Here is a 15,423-nt window from a genome sequence, read left to right on the forward strand (position 1 = left end):
TCTTTCAATTTTACTTACTGTATATAATAATAATATTCAGCCACAGATTATGATGCAGGGCTGGAGGAGGGAAAATTGAGTTGGTCAGGCCATTGACTATAATGTTGAAATTGCTATTATATACATGCCAATGAGAGAGGAGTTGCTGCACAGTGTGCACAGCATATTCTGCGAAGTGCAAAGCACGAGCATTCTAGGGGGGTCTGGGGGCATGCCCCCACAGGAAATTTTTGAACATTACTGAGACACTAAAATATGCAATTTTAGTGATATTTCACTGCTAGCTAGCTATTATAAATATGCTCAAGCCTATCTGTTGTTCTTCAGACTCTCTATTATTGTAGACCTGACATACATGGGACACAGCATGAAACTTGCTGTATGTTCGAATTCATTTAGTTATGGCAATTAGAAGTTCTGGGGGTCCAACCCCCAGGAACTGTAGAATTTTTTCAATTTAAAGGCTTGAAAACGTCTTAAAATTTAAAGTTGATACTAAATTTTAAAATAAAACTAGCTAGAAACTTGCAACTTTTCCCTTGATTTCACAGGGAACCCATGCAGCATAGCCCCCTTTAGGCCAATGAAATTTGATTAGCAGTTTCGCGTCATCGTCCGCATGCTTTTGATACACCCGCATGGAATTTCATTATTGGTATTTCAGATTGAAATACTCTAATAGAGCAGTCACTTTTACTCTAATGGAGCAATGAGCTATACTCTAATGGAAAAATCACTTGTTATATGGATTAGTAACGTATTAATGCAGGAGTAATCAATGTAGACTCACTTTTTTGGCAGAAATCTTCATGTTTGGGATGTGTGTTGTGCCTTTTGGAAAATAATGAATAATGAATAATAACCGCCCGCCCGCATCAAATTTTCAAAAAATCTGAGCGAGAAACTGGTAATCAAGTTTCATTGGCCTTAGCTAGGATATAATTAATCGACTACGCAGTTAGCTGTATAGCTATACAGTGAATTCACACAGCTAATCAGCTACAATAAAAAGCTACACTGCACAGCTACAAAAATGCAGTATACTACTGTAGGAAGTGAACGGATCATCACGTAAATATACTGGAAAGTCACGAGACCAATCGGTATTCGAAAATGGCGCGATGTGGGTGAGACTGAGAGTTTGCTCAGTATCTCGACAGGACGAGTGGGTAGTTGAAGAGGAGTGATTTCTACTCAAAATCTCAGCCAGATGGCCGCCATGTAATGTATGGATGTACAGCTTCTTGCCGCGGATTGAGTTACTACCTGGTTTGTCACTGCCAGCCCTTCGCCCAGTAAAAGAAGACAAGAGAGACAAGCCAAGGAATGCTAATGATTAAGCTTATTTTATGAAGATTGAATTGTGATATAAGTGCTGGTTTAGAATGAAAGAAGGAACCTGCCTTACACGTGATAAATGCCAACTGTCAGCACACGTGATACTGTACATAGAACCCACAATCATTTCCGTACAATACGATGCGAATGCTGTCATAGATGATGCTATGCTGTACTGTAAGGTAATTGGAGGTACTATACGTGTAGTATAGTTAGGCTGAGAAGCTAAGTAACTACTCGTGTCATGTATTTTCAATAACATCTATAAAATGTACGTAGCTACATGTGATATGATCATCCAAAGATTGCATGGAAGTGATATGCCAGCTAGTTGGTTCAGATCCAGATTATTGGTCCGGCTCAGGCCTGACCAACTGGACCGTCTCCTCCGGCTTTGTGATGATAGTTTCCAATCTTATACATGTGTATAATGGATGCAAACGACACAGTTATTCATACATATGTACATGTAAAGTGGAACTGTTGAATCGAAATGCCATGTCTTTTGGTAGATAGCTGCTTCATATAGTTGCATTAGAGTAAAAATATCCTATTTTAAGTTGGCCCTTATTAAAAGGTAGCTGCTAAGATATGTTACATTGTAATGCCTTTGCTGGAAAAGTGTACACTTCTAAAACCATTTACTCGTCAAAAATTTGATGGAATAGAGTGGAAAGTGGCCACCTGTATAGAAAGGCCACCACTCAATAAGGGCCAATTTTTAAATTGTTGCTATACACTTATGCAAATGCATTAAGCAGCTACCTGCACATTAAGGCCCAGAAATTTTGGCTCTAAGGTACCTGGCTTAAACTCCATGTATCAACTGTATCATGATAAAAACAGCAATGTAGCTCTTCTATAATTGAGAATCAGAAATGTTCCATAGAAATTACATTGTACAAAGGTTCACTACATATCTATAGCTTTAAGCGAAATACATCAACAATCGATTAAAGAAAGGGTCAAGGCATGCAATTAACTTCAAAGTTAAATCAGAGTGTTATGGTAAAAGTTGAGACTGAAAGTGGTGCATATTGCATGATGGTCTCTACAATCATTCACATGTAACTTTGATATGCAATGAAATCTGATGCATTGATATCAGTACACAATTGAATCTGTGAAGCTGTAAGTTGAAAAGACTGTTAATACTGCATCAGTCATTCATTACTACTTGTTAGAAATTCTCTAGTAAATTACAATATTGAAACATTTATGCCTGTGCTAAGAACAAAGAATGCAGCTACATAACATTATGTTTTATTTGTAAGTGTTTCAAATTACAGTGGAACTTGTCTTAGTGGCCATGGTCACCTGTAACGAAAGGCCACCCCTCTATTAAGGACCAACTTTAAATTGTTTTAGTAAGACATTTATGCACATCAAACTATATAAATAGCTACTTGCATATTAAGGCCAAAAAATTGGCCCTGGCTAGCTTAGACAGTTTCCACTATAGTTACATTTGTGTATCAAAATACATACTTGCATATCAACAATCAGCATTAAATGCTAACAGTAGCAGTAGCAGTTACTGTAGTTAGTGAAAAGGTCATCAAGTTCAATATTTCACTGCTATATAATAGACTTAGTGTCATAATCAGGAACAAGCTTGATAAGGGGTAAACTACTTAAGTATATGTATGTAAGCATAAGCTTTTGCTGGGTTTTCTTACAAAACATAAACAAATGAACTTTATTTACAAACCAACAATGTATAAAATGATTGTGACATAGTATTATATAAAGTTACTTGAAATTGGTATTGCATCTTTTTATTACTTGAACCATACAAACGACAGTAACTACAAGGCTACACATTAATACCTATAATTCATGACCTACTATTGGTCCCAACTTTAAACTCACAGTGATGAATGATAGGTATTAGAGCAACATGTAAACCAAAAATAAATTAAATTAAAGAATATATATTTTTGAAAATTAAGATCAAAGGAAAAAGCTACATTTTTGTGGTTTGATCTTTTCCTTTTAGCAATTATAGAATTTATATATCACCTGAAAGAAAATTTAATAAGGTTTCAAAAATCTAAACCAGAAGTTTCTATGTGAATCACTAGTAAAGTTGTGGCCATTTTATTGAAGACATGTAAGCAAAATAAAATTTTTAGCAGAAACTTTGAGTGGTCATAACTTAAAGGGAGACCAATAAAATGAGCCAAATTTTGGTGCCAGAAAGTTTCTTGAAAGGGTCCATGTTTGTGCTAAATTTTACGAAAATCGAAAGGGGTTTGGATTTTTTTTTGTTGATTTGGTATGGAATGACCCTACTGCACACTATAATACATACGTATACATACAATGTAGTTATTGTATAGGGAAGAATGCTGTATTAGAGTAGTTAATACTGACAATTCATCCACTGCTTGTGTTAACATTATTATTACTTTTCAAAGTTAGATTTTTTTAACATTTCTGGCTAATATCCCAGTAATAATAATTGTGTGGTGGATTTCCAATTATCAAATTTTGCTACCGCTTCAAATACCATGAAATTATTTCCTCCTGTATAGTACATTGAGTACACCTCTAGTTGATCAACCACTTAGGAAAGATAGATCATAAGTTTCTCCCATTGCAAATGTACAGTGACTTTTCACATTGAAACTGGCCAGACAATACATTTGTTATATCTAACATTCCGTATACGTTATCACTGTTGACTGTCTTGATGTTGTACAGGCACTAGAGGATGGCACACTGGAGGAGGTGGAGGAACAAGTTAAGACTACCAAGAGGAAACGGAAGACCAAGAAAGATGACGGCATTGATCTGGCCAATGTATGTTCAGACACTCTGATAATATGTGTAGTACAATATAGTTTAGTATACGAAGGTTTCAGTAAAAGATGCTGTAAAAAAGTGATAATTTTTGCCTGGATATTTACAGATATTTTGTCCAATGTTTTGTGCGTATGTATCAACTTTTTGTACAGTAGCATATGTGATATAGAACTCCCTTTTTTATTTCTAGAAAAGAAAGAAGAAAAGTAAAGGAAGTGAGTAAATTATGTAGTTGGTGTTTGTGTGTGTCAGTGTGTATCAGATGCTTGTGATGTTGTCCCATATTACACATGTGAATGATGCCTTCTGTAAGCACTAGCTCTGAATTAAAGACACTTATAAGTTGTAATCTGGCCCCACATGTTTTACCACTAAATTTTGTTGATAATACAGTTACTAGTGTATAATCCCCTGAGTGATATATATGGCTGAATTGCCTGATAGATCATACAATTGATGTTACTACTAAATATTCTCTCTAGTTGTTAATTTTGCTAAATATCTAAATGACATTGTGTTTAGCAAACACACATTGTATTGTTTCATTTCAGAAGCCAACACAGTGTCTCCCAAACTTATTAATACTCTAACTAAATTGTGGGAGTCAGTTGTGGAGTACAGGGACAAGTTAGTTGTGTGAACTGTGTAGTGTTGTGTGTGTGTACTGTGTAGTGTTGTGTGTGTACTGTGTAGTGTTGTGTGTGTATAAATAAATAAAACCGTACACTAGGCTCTGTTTGATAACTCTAATAGAACAATTTTTCCTAACTCTTCTGTACACCAGTTGACAAAATACTCTAATAGAACAGTTACTTTGACAAATGAGGTCTTGCTGTACCTTTTTGTTGTTTCGATACTTCTTTAAAAAACAGGTGCTAGGTAAGGGAATTACTCTTGCAGTTCAATTTTCCATCTGACTACAGGTGTCATCAAATTTCAATGTATAATATCCCCAAATAATTTTCTATAGGCTTGCAAACTTATCTATATTACATTGCAGAAACTGTCAAATAATTACAACACAACAAATACGAAAAGCAATGGACACAAATAGTCTCAGGTACAAACAAAACTAGTTACACGTTACTATAATAGTCCACTACACAGTCCTACATTGGCCCAGTCCTGTATTGTTTGCTTACTCATCAATGTTTTCTCTGGGTGGTTTTATCAAGATTTAGCACCATAGCCTTCTAGTGCATGCACATGCTACACATGTGCACATCATGCCACAGTCTTGAAAACACACACAACTGTCTTCTCTGCTTATTGTAGCCCATCAGAAATGATTTAGAATATCAAAAATCTAGTGAAGAAATACTTAACTCTTCTTGCAAAGAAAAATAGTATGACAAATCCACAATATGGTGTACTAACAATCTGGTTATCCTAGAAACATGACCTCTGTGGGCATTTCAGAATATAGCTTGCTAAGAAACACAAAATTCCAGTGTAACCATGTCAAAATTGTATTGTACTTAGTGAGTGTTTTATTAGAGTGATTCTCCATATGGCAGTTGCAGCCATGAAGGTTTATCTAAGTTTGGTTGGACGTAATGTCTGATCATAGACACTCACTATTGGTAGAAACTTCATCCAGACAAAATGTATGTCGTACTTGACAATAGTTTAAGGTAAAAACTATTCAATTTTCCAGCAAAAATATTTTTTCAAATATAGTTTTGTACAGACAGTTTGTAGCAGTTATGTTTGCTCATTTCAAACACTGTTCTCTAAAGCTCTTTGTGCCTAGCTTTGATGTAGATAAAAGATACTAGAATTCCTATGGATATAATTACATGAAAATAACAAGGAGAAAACATCCTGATCACCTGGTAGACTCCTGTAAGCGTTCGAGCGTAAATCGGATGGCTGCAGGTTCGAGGCTACCTAGGTCCAGTCATGGATTTTTTCTCCTTTCTCTAACTTTTCAAACACATCTTAAGTAGCTAAAGTCTTTGAGCAGGCTGTAGGACCAGGTGTCCTACAGACCTTCAGCACTTGTGCTGTAAAGCATTAATAAATAATAAAAATAAATATTCAAAAATGATGTAATACTGTACTAACCGATATCACCAAGACAACTCATTTATAATGCATAATAATGTTATTGTGGTCTTAACTGTGACATCATCACAACAACATCAAAGATATTGAAAGTTATTCATTCCACATTATTGTAACATGAACTATTCTACTTTCATAATGGATGTTAATGGATTGACAACATTTGCTGACTGTCAAGTTCTACAGTAACATAACCAGTTTTGCAGGTTTCTTCACCTCAGCATGTGTATACTTACCGGTTATCGATATTGTATGGCTGGACTTTTTTACATTTTTATAAAACTTTGTGTGGGCAAGATCAAAGGAAAAATGTACTTTAAATTTTATAATGTACACTCTCAGCCGGCCAACAGCTTCATCGACCACAAAGAGTACTTTGTTGCACTGCAAAGAGTGCTTTATTCGTTCAACAAAGCACTCTTTGTGGTGCAATAAAGCACAGTTGCCCACGTGCTCTAGTGCAGGCTAATAGCCTGTGGGGCTCACGCCAGTACAACTAATCACCCACGCCGGTGAAGGCTGATAGCCTCGCCGTGCTGAGTGATCAATCACCCCAGCCAATATGAGTTCTACCACTAAATAGCTTTTATAGACATACCTAAATGCTTCAATGATGGGTGGGAGAAGGTAACGTTGCTGTTACGTTTGTTAATGTAAATGGACAAGTCCTGGAGATATCACAGAAATGTTTCACTATGTGACTCACAATGGAATCAATTGTGGGTTGCGAGCAAAACCTGCCAAAATACGTGATGAACGTCTACCATGCCAAACTATGGTGAAATACGCGTGAGTTACTTTGTTAAACTAGTTTGTGTGTGTTCAGGCTGCTAATAGTTCGTGCAACGCGTGTTAATTACGAGCCCTAGTGTATAGTGAAGCTACACGACTAGAAAGTTCCATAAATCATTTAAAGCATAGCCTTGCTCGTGCTATATGAAAAATAAAGCACCCGGCTTTGCCTCGTGCTTTATTAGCATCTCGGCCGTGCGTCTCGTGTTTTATTTTTCATATAGCACTCACGGCTATGCTTTAACATAAACGTAAAGCAAGAAAATCTTCTACTGTAGTTCAACACCTTAATAGTCCAACATATCTATGATCAGACACTGTTTGGTGTATGTAACAATGTCAGATGTTCTTAGTTCTTACTAATCTAACACGTATTGTCACCAACAAGTGTCGGATCATAATGATTTCAGTGAAGCTCATTTACATGTGTAGTAACAATGGACAGTACATAACAGTAGATATTCCACTTTAGCGTGGGCATTCAAAGGTGACGTTCAGTGGTTTAACTCAGTATATCCTTGATTGGAAAGCAATTTGCTCTATCCTTGATGCCCAACCAGTTCAAAGACATGGTACGCTTAAATGACACACAGCTTACACTGTGGGGTGTACTATTGACGGTTAAGCTATTCCGACTAGTTGATTGTAATCATTTGCATGGATGTGTATTTCTAAGTGTTACATGTCTATCATTGAGCAGACCACAGAACAAGATCGCTACAATGAAAATAGGTTAGTAAGTCCTATAATGTTATTGTCCCAACAGCAAATTTAGTTTAAAACTTAATCCGACAATTGCATGTTTACTAACAGCATGTACTGAAACATGATAACGTAGAAATAGCATTCTGAGGGCTAATAGCCCACACTCCACGATCAACTTTGTGCATAATAAAACAAATGGAGTGAGTGCTTGTCACCTATTAGGGCAACATGCATGGAGTGATGTATATGACTTACCACGAATGCTCAGAATTAGCTGATTTATACACCCTCAACTTCAGTTATAGAGCTTGCAGCCATAGTATAACATAATCGTCTTGTTTATGTACCTGCTGTCTTTGATATGATATGATAAGGTTTTGTTACAGCTCTGTGGTGTTGAATAAGTACCTCTGCTGTGAATTTCCTTTCATTTTAGCCAGTTTTGAGACCTCAATGGCTCAAAACTTGGCCTAATTCATCCCTTGGCCTTCCTTTTCAATTTTTGAACACCATCTTACCCGCATTCCAGGGCCCCCGCCTCCCACCCAATTTGCAGCTCGCCTGATACAGTCAACTTCGGTTTAAAAACTATCTAAAATGGCGGGAAACTTAGTTGTTGGCTACTTGCACTATGGATGCTCTGGAAGGTAAGGAATTGGTATAAAACATGTTAAAATTTGGTACACATAGCTTCAACTATTGGCGAGCTACAACACACTAAAACCAGCATTTCTCCATACTTTTAAATAGGCGATAAGACCGGTTTTGTCAGACTATATCTCCTCAACCATACATCATTCAGTCAGTGCTACTTGTGGTGTGTTGGTGTGTGCCTGTATAATATGTGCATAGAACCACCATTTTTCCTGATCAACTTGTCAATTAGAGAGGCAATACTTAAGCACCTTCACTAAGTTTCTGGACAGAAGCTTGTCTAGTCCATACGATGGATTTGGTGAGCTCCTGTAATGCAGGTGTCCAGAGTGTTCATGTTACTGTAGCATATATCCTGTCTATATAGCATAATTACATTCTTTGTGTGATTCCTTGTAGTTATGGACGTCAACTGAGTGCCATTTTTTGGTGTTGCCGACCCGCAAAGACCTACCAGATTACTATCAGAAGATTGCCAAGCCAATAGACTTCCGTAAGATGAAGGTAAAATCACAACACAATAAAAATAGCATACAAATTGGTCTCATTACGTTAAATATTGTCACAGGATAATATTACAAAGCACAAGTATCATGGTATGGATGACCTGGAGGCTGATGTGATGTTGTTATGTCAGAATACACACACCTACAATGTGGAGGGATCTCAGGTAATAATGACTTCTTAGGGAGCCACACTGACTATACACTACACACAATAATTTGTATGTTACTTTACATATTAAATTCCATTAGGTGTGTATCTGTACATGCCTCTTATACCAATACTATAATTCACTATATAGTTCACTATGCTAATAATGCTCTCCATTGTACCATCCTCAGATCTACAATGATGCTACTCAGCTGGTACAAGTGTTCAAACATTATCGTGCTCTTCTGGAGAGCTCAGAACTTGACCAAAGTGACAATGAAGGATCCCTTCACAGTACCTTATATGATGTTAGTTGTGTCTCCTAGTTACTTGTGTTAGGTTTGTAGTGTGTAATAAGGTTTTGGGATGCTGTACTATGATGAATCTGGGTAATGTATCCCAGTCTGTTTGCAAGCCCCAGTTAACCATGTACAGTAACTGTTAGGTTAACTACCAAGTCATCAGTAATGGTTCATTAATTTATTTTTATTATTTTTTCACTACGGAATGATGATTCACCTGCATCTGATGAAGGTACTAATTCATATTATCAGACCAGTATAAATACACTATGTTTTGTAGACTCCATTCCATCGCGTTCAAGGAGCAGTAAATCAGACAAGGGGAAGGTAAGCCATACTGTGTTGGTAATGTAGTGATAGTCTGTTAGGGGAAAAGAAGTACTGCTAAGAGAAGTCGTAGTAAGAGGGTCAAGGATACCAGCTATCATTGAGAGTGATTATGAGGACTCCATGCAGGGATAGTGTGAGTGTGCATACGTGTGTGTGCATGTGACATACTCTATACCATTTTTTCTCTCCATACAGTTTGCCTCCTACACCCCCCAGTCTCCATCCTCATCCTACACTTCATCACAAGTACCATCACCAGCTTCAAGCATCAGGAAACTGTGAACTGTTTACCCCTTCATTGATTTACGCATATTTCCGTATATATTTACATTTGTAATTTTTCAAAAAACACTTGTTCAACCGGTTATATATTATGGCGTCATGGTATTGTAGTTGGAAGTCTGAAGTAGCAGGACATTTTGTCATTGATATTTTGTGTGTGCTACAGTGGTTATGGCGGATGTCAACCGACTAGCAAAGCCTCCAAACGGAGGTCTTTCGGATGATGAAGCCAAGGGTTCTGGCAACGAGAATGACTCCATCAAGATACATCCCATCACGTACAGGGACGTACAGAGTGCTACTGAAAAGATATATAACGGAGGAATCAACAAGACCAATTTACAAGTGAGCCCTACACGTGGCGTTAATCAGCGAAATATACGCACACACCCCCGACACACCTTTTTAAAGCCACGCCGTTCTAATTCATTGTCAGTTGCTGCTAGACTATTTTTCTCTGTGATTTGCAGGGGAGAATCGTCAGCCTGTCTACATTGATGGAAGTTTCTACACTGATAAATAAAAGTTAACACGAGCACACCGCGGTACATCTATGGGTACACTTAGTTAAAATGTCATTCCCACTGTCTGCTGTAGTTGTTAACATTATTTATATCCAGTCCTTGTTTTCACTGAGCTCTAATCTAAACTTATAGCTACTGAAACCAAACGTGCTGACAAGTTTTGCAAGCCCAACTAAGTGTATACTCAGCATGCCTACACCTAGCAAAATTTAAATATCACGTTACTCATTAGCTATCGGTCATGTTGAGAAAGTGTTTTATTAATTCTATAGTATTCTGATCGGATGTCAGAGTTAGCTGGAATGAAGTTATTCTTCAAACAAGAGTATACTATGCCTACAGGAAGGTAAAGGGTTAAAGTTATTAAAAAGCATAAAATAATTTTTATTTTCAACAGTTTTAAAGAACGAGGTGTGGTGAATGCATTGTTAAACCTTACTGAGGTTAGTACTTTAAAATGGTATCACTTGTGTACTTAACAAGTTCAAAGTATGGTGTACTTTATTGCATCAGATTTTGCGTAATGGTTTTCCTTTGATGTCATGTTCTTTTCCTTTGATGTCATGTTGTTGTGTATTGTGTATACACGATTAAATGGCAATGACTTGTCATAATGGTTTTTTTTTTTTTTTTTTTTTTTTTTTTTTTTTTTTTTTTTTTTTTGTAGTCACAGAAACGTTGTGGGGTTATTGCAGCTTCTGCTGGTAACCATGCTCAAGCACTAGCCTATCATGGCAAGAAGCTCGGTATTCCTGTGACAGTGGTAATGCCAATAGTATCTCCTATTACTAAACTACAGAGGTGTGAACAATTTGGTGCTGAAGTGATCATCCAAGGAGATGATGTCGTAGAGGTATTGTAATACTTTCTTGACTGCTTCTATATACCGTCTGTTTGTACAGTCAAAGGACCATGCAATGAAGACAAGCAATGAGACAGGAAAGGTCTACATTCACGGGTAAGTCAAGTCATGTTGTGTATAGGAACTAATTATAAGCCTTACGTATGGGGAATATATTGGTAGATATGATGATGCCAACGTCTTGGCTGGCCAAGGGACAATTGGCATAGAGGTGATCGACCAGATGAAAGATATTGGAGAACCACTGGATGCCATTATCGTACCTGTTGGCGGAGGTGGTCTTATTGCTGGAATATCTGTTGCCATGAAGCAATTATCTCCCGACACAGAAGTGATTGTGAGTTGAATGAAATTACGCCCACTAAATATCATGTCATGTAACTATAGTACTTCCTGTGTTGTTAGACTTCTTATGTCACTTTTGGTATAGGAAAACAATACATTATTTCATTAGAATTCTGGAAACTAATACACTACCCCTGTGTGTGAATGGCTTTACAGTATAGTAATGTTATGGTTAGGTTATATTTGATTAGGTAAATATGTCACTAATCAACCTTCAAATAAGGTTTTCTATATCAATCTTTGTTTATGTACCAATCTACAGACTAATCTACAGACTAATCTACACACATTAAAGTGTTTTTATCTTTTCTGTGTTGCTTGTATAGGGTGTAGAATCAGACCATTGTGATGCATTTAAACAGTCATTTGACAAGAAAGAATTGGTCACAGTTGAAGCACAGTCAACGCTAGCAGATGGACTAGCTGTATCGAGGCTAGGTACTCGATCTTTTATGACAGCCTCTCGTCATGTTGACAGAGTGGTGACAGTCAGGTAAATAGTGTGGTTGTCAGTGAGTTCATGATATAGTGTGTGTTATGATATATAGTGAGAATGAGATTGCTGTTGCCATTTTACGGATAGTTGAAGTACTAAAGACTGTAGTGGAAGGAGCCGCAGCTACTGGTCTTGCTGCTTGTTTGTTTGGAAAACTGAACCATCTTAGGGGAAAGAAGTTAGTATAGTGTGTGTGTGTGCGTGTGTGTGTGTGTGTGTGTGTGTGTGTGTGTGTGTGTACATGTGCGTGTGTGTACACTGTACGTACAGATACCTATATTATTTTTCCTTCTTACAGTGTGGCAGTGGTGTTAACAGGATCAAACATAGACACACCAGTCCTTAACAGATGTTTAGAACGAGGCCTGGTCAATGATGGCAGATTAGTGATGTTTCAAGTGCTCATTACTGATCGTCCTGGTGGCCTTAGTGAACTACTAAAACTCTTAGTACAACACAATGCCAGGTATATACAATAAGTCACTCATATTGTACTTATTGTATTTTAATACATGCAGTGTCCGAGACATATTTCATGAGAGACCATGGGTACAAGAAGATATGTATTCAGTGGAGGTAAAAAAAATTTTTTTGCGACTATAAATAGACACTGTTTCTACACATGGAATTGTCTTATTTTAGTGATAGTATTTTTGTTTTTCATATAATATAGGTGAGGTGTTCGGTGGACACTACTGGATGGAAACAAAGCAACCAATTGAAAGATGCTCTCGAGAAGAAATATGGCAAGAGGATTTCTTGGGGAAAAGACAAAGTACTAATGATCTCTGGCACAATCTAAAGAATTTATTACATTGGAGATCGGCTGCCATGGTTACCACAGCCTTATTGTGACAATTTATATTTTTAAAGCACTGAAGCTAGTCTGCATAGCTATAATTTATGTAAATAAGATTTTTTTTTGTATCGAGTCATTTTTATATAAAAAAATATCCTAGTAAAACACACAACTATAGATGCTGAATACAGATGAGAGAGAAAGTGCTCACATGCATCACTCACTGCACCTGGATTATTGCCTTCTAGTATGTATAACAGTTACACTTTATAATTATGCCGTGTAACAATAACATCTTAATAACTACATGTGCATGCCATGGCAGGCCAAGCAATTACTAATACAGTGTTGGGCAAGTTACTTTTTATAAGTAACTATAATTACATATTACTTGCAACTGAACTATTTAGTTAGTTACATATTACCCATAAAATAAAGTAACTGTAATAATATTACATAATATTATTATATTACTTTGTGTCCACAGCCTTAAGCTGTCACGTGTGAAACTACCACCTTATCACGTGACACGATTGCGTCGTTGGACAATGTGCATATCTTGATTATAAGTAAGAAGCTGGTGAATAAACCTCATTCAGTAGGCTTCATTACTTCGTTGTGGCTAGGCGTTACTCATTGGATTACTAACGAGATTAGTAACTTCCAGTGGCGTAGCCAAACCCGGGCAAGCCAGGGCATTGCCCGGGCATCAGACTTCTTTGCCCCACCATCAGCTCCTAGAGTAATTATAAAGACGTGGGCTGGATAGCTCGAGATTTTGCTAAAGTTACTTAACTAGTCACTGCACAACTTATACAACACTCACCGAGCCATTTTCGCCGATGGTTTCCTTCTTTTTGGCTAAACAGAGATGGGGTTATCCAAGGGATTTTCCCTACGAGTAACTTGATTGTACACAAATAGGAGGCAATAAATAGAAGCAAGATCACGTGATTACAATAAACCGCGCAGCATTGTGCCAAGGAGTGAAGGACAAAGAATTGGTTTCACTATAGTGGACTGGACGGTTTACATTTGGATTAAGTGATCACGGTAGCTATTGGTGTGGTCAAAACTCGGGAGGCAAAGCAATCTAGAGGTATTTGTGAAATTAGCACCCATCTATCCGTGTGGATACTGCTCAGTTGAAACGGTATGGAGTACTTGTTCAGTCAGCAATTCTTTTCTTTTTGTTTCCACTTTTCTAGGCTAACAACTGTAGTGGCAGAGCATAGTCATCACGTGATAGAGCGCCTCGTGCTTTAATTCAAGAATCTTTGTGGTCTGGTATTAAGACACATGTAGCTAGATGTATGTAATATGTTAGAAGGCCAATAGCTAGCTAGCCGTTCGCTTCTATTAGGTTGATATTAGTCATCTTGCATACAGTAGTGTAGGATGATACATAATGCATTTTTAAAATGTTATATTGATGTCCATACGAAGATGGGCATGTGTACGTGTGTTGCATGGGAAATGGCTTGCCCACCCATTGCCCAGGCATGGCGAAAAGTCTGGCTACGCCACTGGTAACTTCGTTACTTGTAGTAATAATATTGCGTAATATTAGATTCGTTACAGTAACTATATTACTTATGCAACGCGTTACATTTGTAGGTAAAGTAACTTGAGTTATATTACTTGTTTTTATAGCGTATTTCGTTATATTACTTAGTTACCACAAAAGTAATAATATTACGTAACGCGTTACTCCCAACACTGATTACTAATCTGCCAGTGTAAAATAAGAATTAATGTACACAACACACACTTCAAGGTATTTAGCTATCCCCTTCACTTACATTGCAGTTCAAGTCATATCATGTATTAGAAGCAGCAGTGTGTCATGTGGTCAAGAAATGTATAATAGTTGACAGGAAGAAAGAAAACACCGTTTTCATGCCTGCATAACTCCATGGTCCCCTACCATTTTTGTATTATAGCTGTCTGCCAGGTAGGGTAGGCCACACGAAAAATTAGATTAATTTTTTTTTTATTTACCACTGCTTGAAGAGGGCTGTTTTACCTGAAATTTACTATGTAGTAAACTAATAGGTCTCCCTCAGATTACCGGTGCAGTAAACCAGTGTCAGTTTTACCATGATTAAATCAGCAGTAAATTACAGTACAATTATATTGCATATTTACCAAGTGGTAAATCATTGGTTTACTGTTGGAGAAAACCTTCAAGTTATGTGCTGGCAGTTTACCTATAGTAAACCATGAGGTTAGAAAATTTTATTAACTTTATGTTACTATAGTGCTATAATGATTTTATCAAACAGGTCTTGAGCTCCAAAAGGCAAGGCTACAAAACATCCGACACTTACCAATCAAATTACTTTACATGAGTTGTGAGAGTGAATGGATGTCTAAAGCAAGCTTACCAACTTACCATGTGTCAAATTTGGACATGACTGAAATTTGGTTGTCACAATAAAATTGCATAACTGTATAATTATACA

The 15,423-nt window shown here is 37.1% G+C and overlaps 3 protein-coding genes and 1 long non-coding RNA gene across 7 annotated transcripts in view; 3 read left to right on the forward strand and 1 right to left on the reverse strand.

Moving 5' to 3' along the window:
* LOC136255985 (transcription activator BRG1-like) overlaps positions 1-10,015 on the forward strand; it is a 59,515-nt gene extending 49,500 nt beyond the window's left edge. Inside the window, exon 37 of the mRNA XM_066048894.1 lies at positions 9,846-10,015. Coding sequence (XP_065904966.1) covers positions 9,846-9,932 — 87 coding nt within the window. The 3' untranslated portion in view covers positions 9,933-10,015. The remainder of the gene's footprint in view (positions 1-9,845) is intronic.
* On the forward strand, positions 1,096-9,777 carry LOC136255989 (probable global transcription activator SNF2L2). 4 transcript variants are annotated; one of them, XR_010701262.1, is made up of 6 exons: positions 4,859-7,002; positions 8,764-8,868; positions 8,933-9,034; positions 9,210-9,552; positions 9,601-9,647; positions 9,689-9,763. XR_010701262.1 is itself a non-coding variant. In XM_066048901.1 (5 exons), the coding sequence occupies exons 1-5, from the start codon at positions 1,386-1,388 to the stop codon at positions 9,629-9,631; spliced, it is 366 nt and encodes a 121-aa protein (XP_065904973.1). In that variant the 5' UTR covers positions 1,096-1,385; the 3' UTR covers positions 9,632-9,774. The 4 variants fall into 4 exon arrangements, 3 of the variants coding, with proteins under 3 accessions (XP_065904973.1, XP_065904970.1, XP_065904971.1); XM_066048901.1 differs by lacking the exons at positions 4,859-7,002; positions 8,764-8,868; positions 8,933-9,034; positions 9,210-9,552 and adding exons at positions 1,096-1,520; positions 4,045-4,143; positions 4,337-4,361; positions 4,698-4,773 and having other exon boundaries at positions 9,601-9,774; XM_066048898.1 differs by lacking the exons at positions 4,859-7,002; positions 8,933-9,034; positions 9,210-9,552; positions 9,601-9,647; positions 9,689-9,763 and adding exons at positions 1,096-1,520; positions 4,045-4,143; positions 4,337-4,361; positions 4,698-4,773 and having other exon boundaries at positions 8,764-8,869.
* LOC136255993 (uncharacterized) lies at positions 8,864-9,970 on the reverse strand. Its single transcript, XR_010701269.1, has 2 exons — positions 9,826-9,970; positions 8,864-9,012 (listed from the first exon to the last, which is right to left on the reverse strand). It is a non-coding gene; the product is annotated as an uncharacterized lncRNA (long non-coding RNA).
* Positions 10,013-13,135, forward strand: LOC136255987 (L-threonine ammonia-lyase-like). Its single transcript, XM_066048896.1, has 11 exons — positions 10,013-10,277; positions 10,729-10,802; positions 10,854-10,899; positions 11,124-11,309; positions 11,359-11,414; positions 11,481-11,655; positions 11,990-12,156; positions 12,212-12,337; positions 12,458-12,625; positions 12,678-12,735; positions 12,833-13,135. Exons 1-11 carry the CDS (start codon positions 10,104-10,106, stop codon positions 12,959-12,961), a joined length of 1,359 nt encoding a protein of 452 aa, XP_065904968.1. The 5' UTR covers positions 10,013-10,103; the 3' UTR covers positions 12,962-13,135.
* The last annotated feature ends 2,288 nt before the right edge of the window (positions 13,136-15,423 follow it).

The sequence above is a fragment of the Dysidea avara genome, chromosome 5 (genome assembly GCF_963678975.1).
Source record: "Dysidea avara chromosome 5, odDysAvar1.4, whole genome shotgun sequence".
In the NCBI taxonomy this organism is placed as follows: Eukaryota; Metazoa; Porifera; class Demospongiae; order Dictyoceratida; family Dysideidae; genus Dysidea; species Dysidea avara.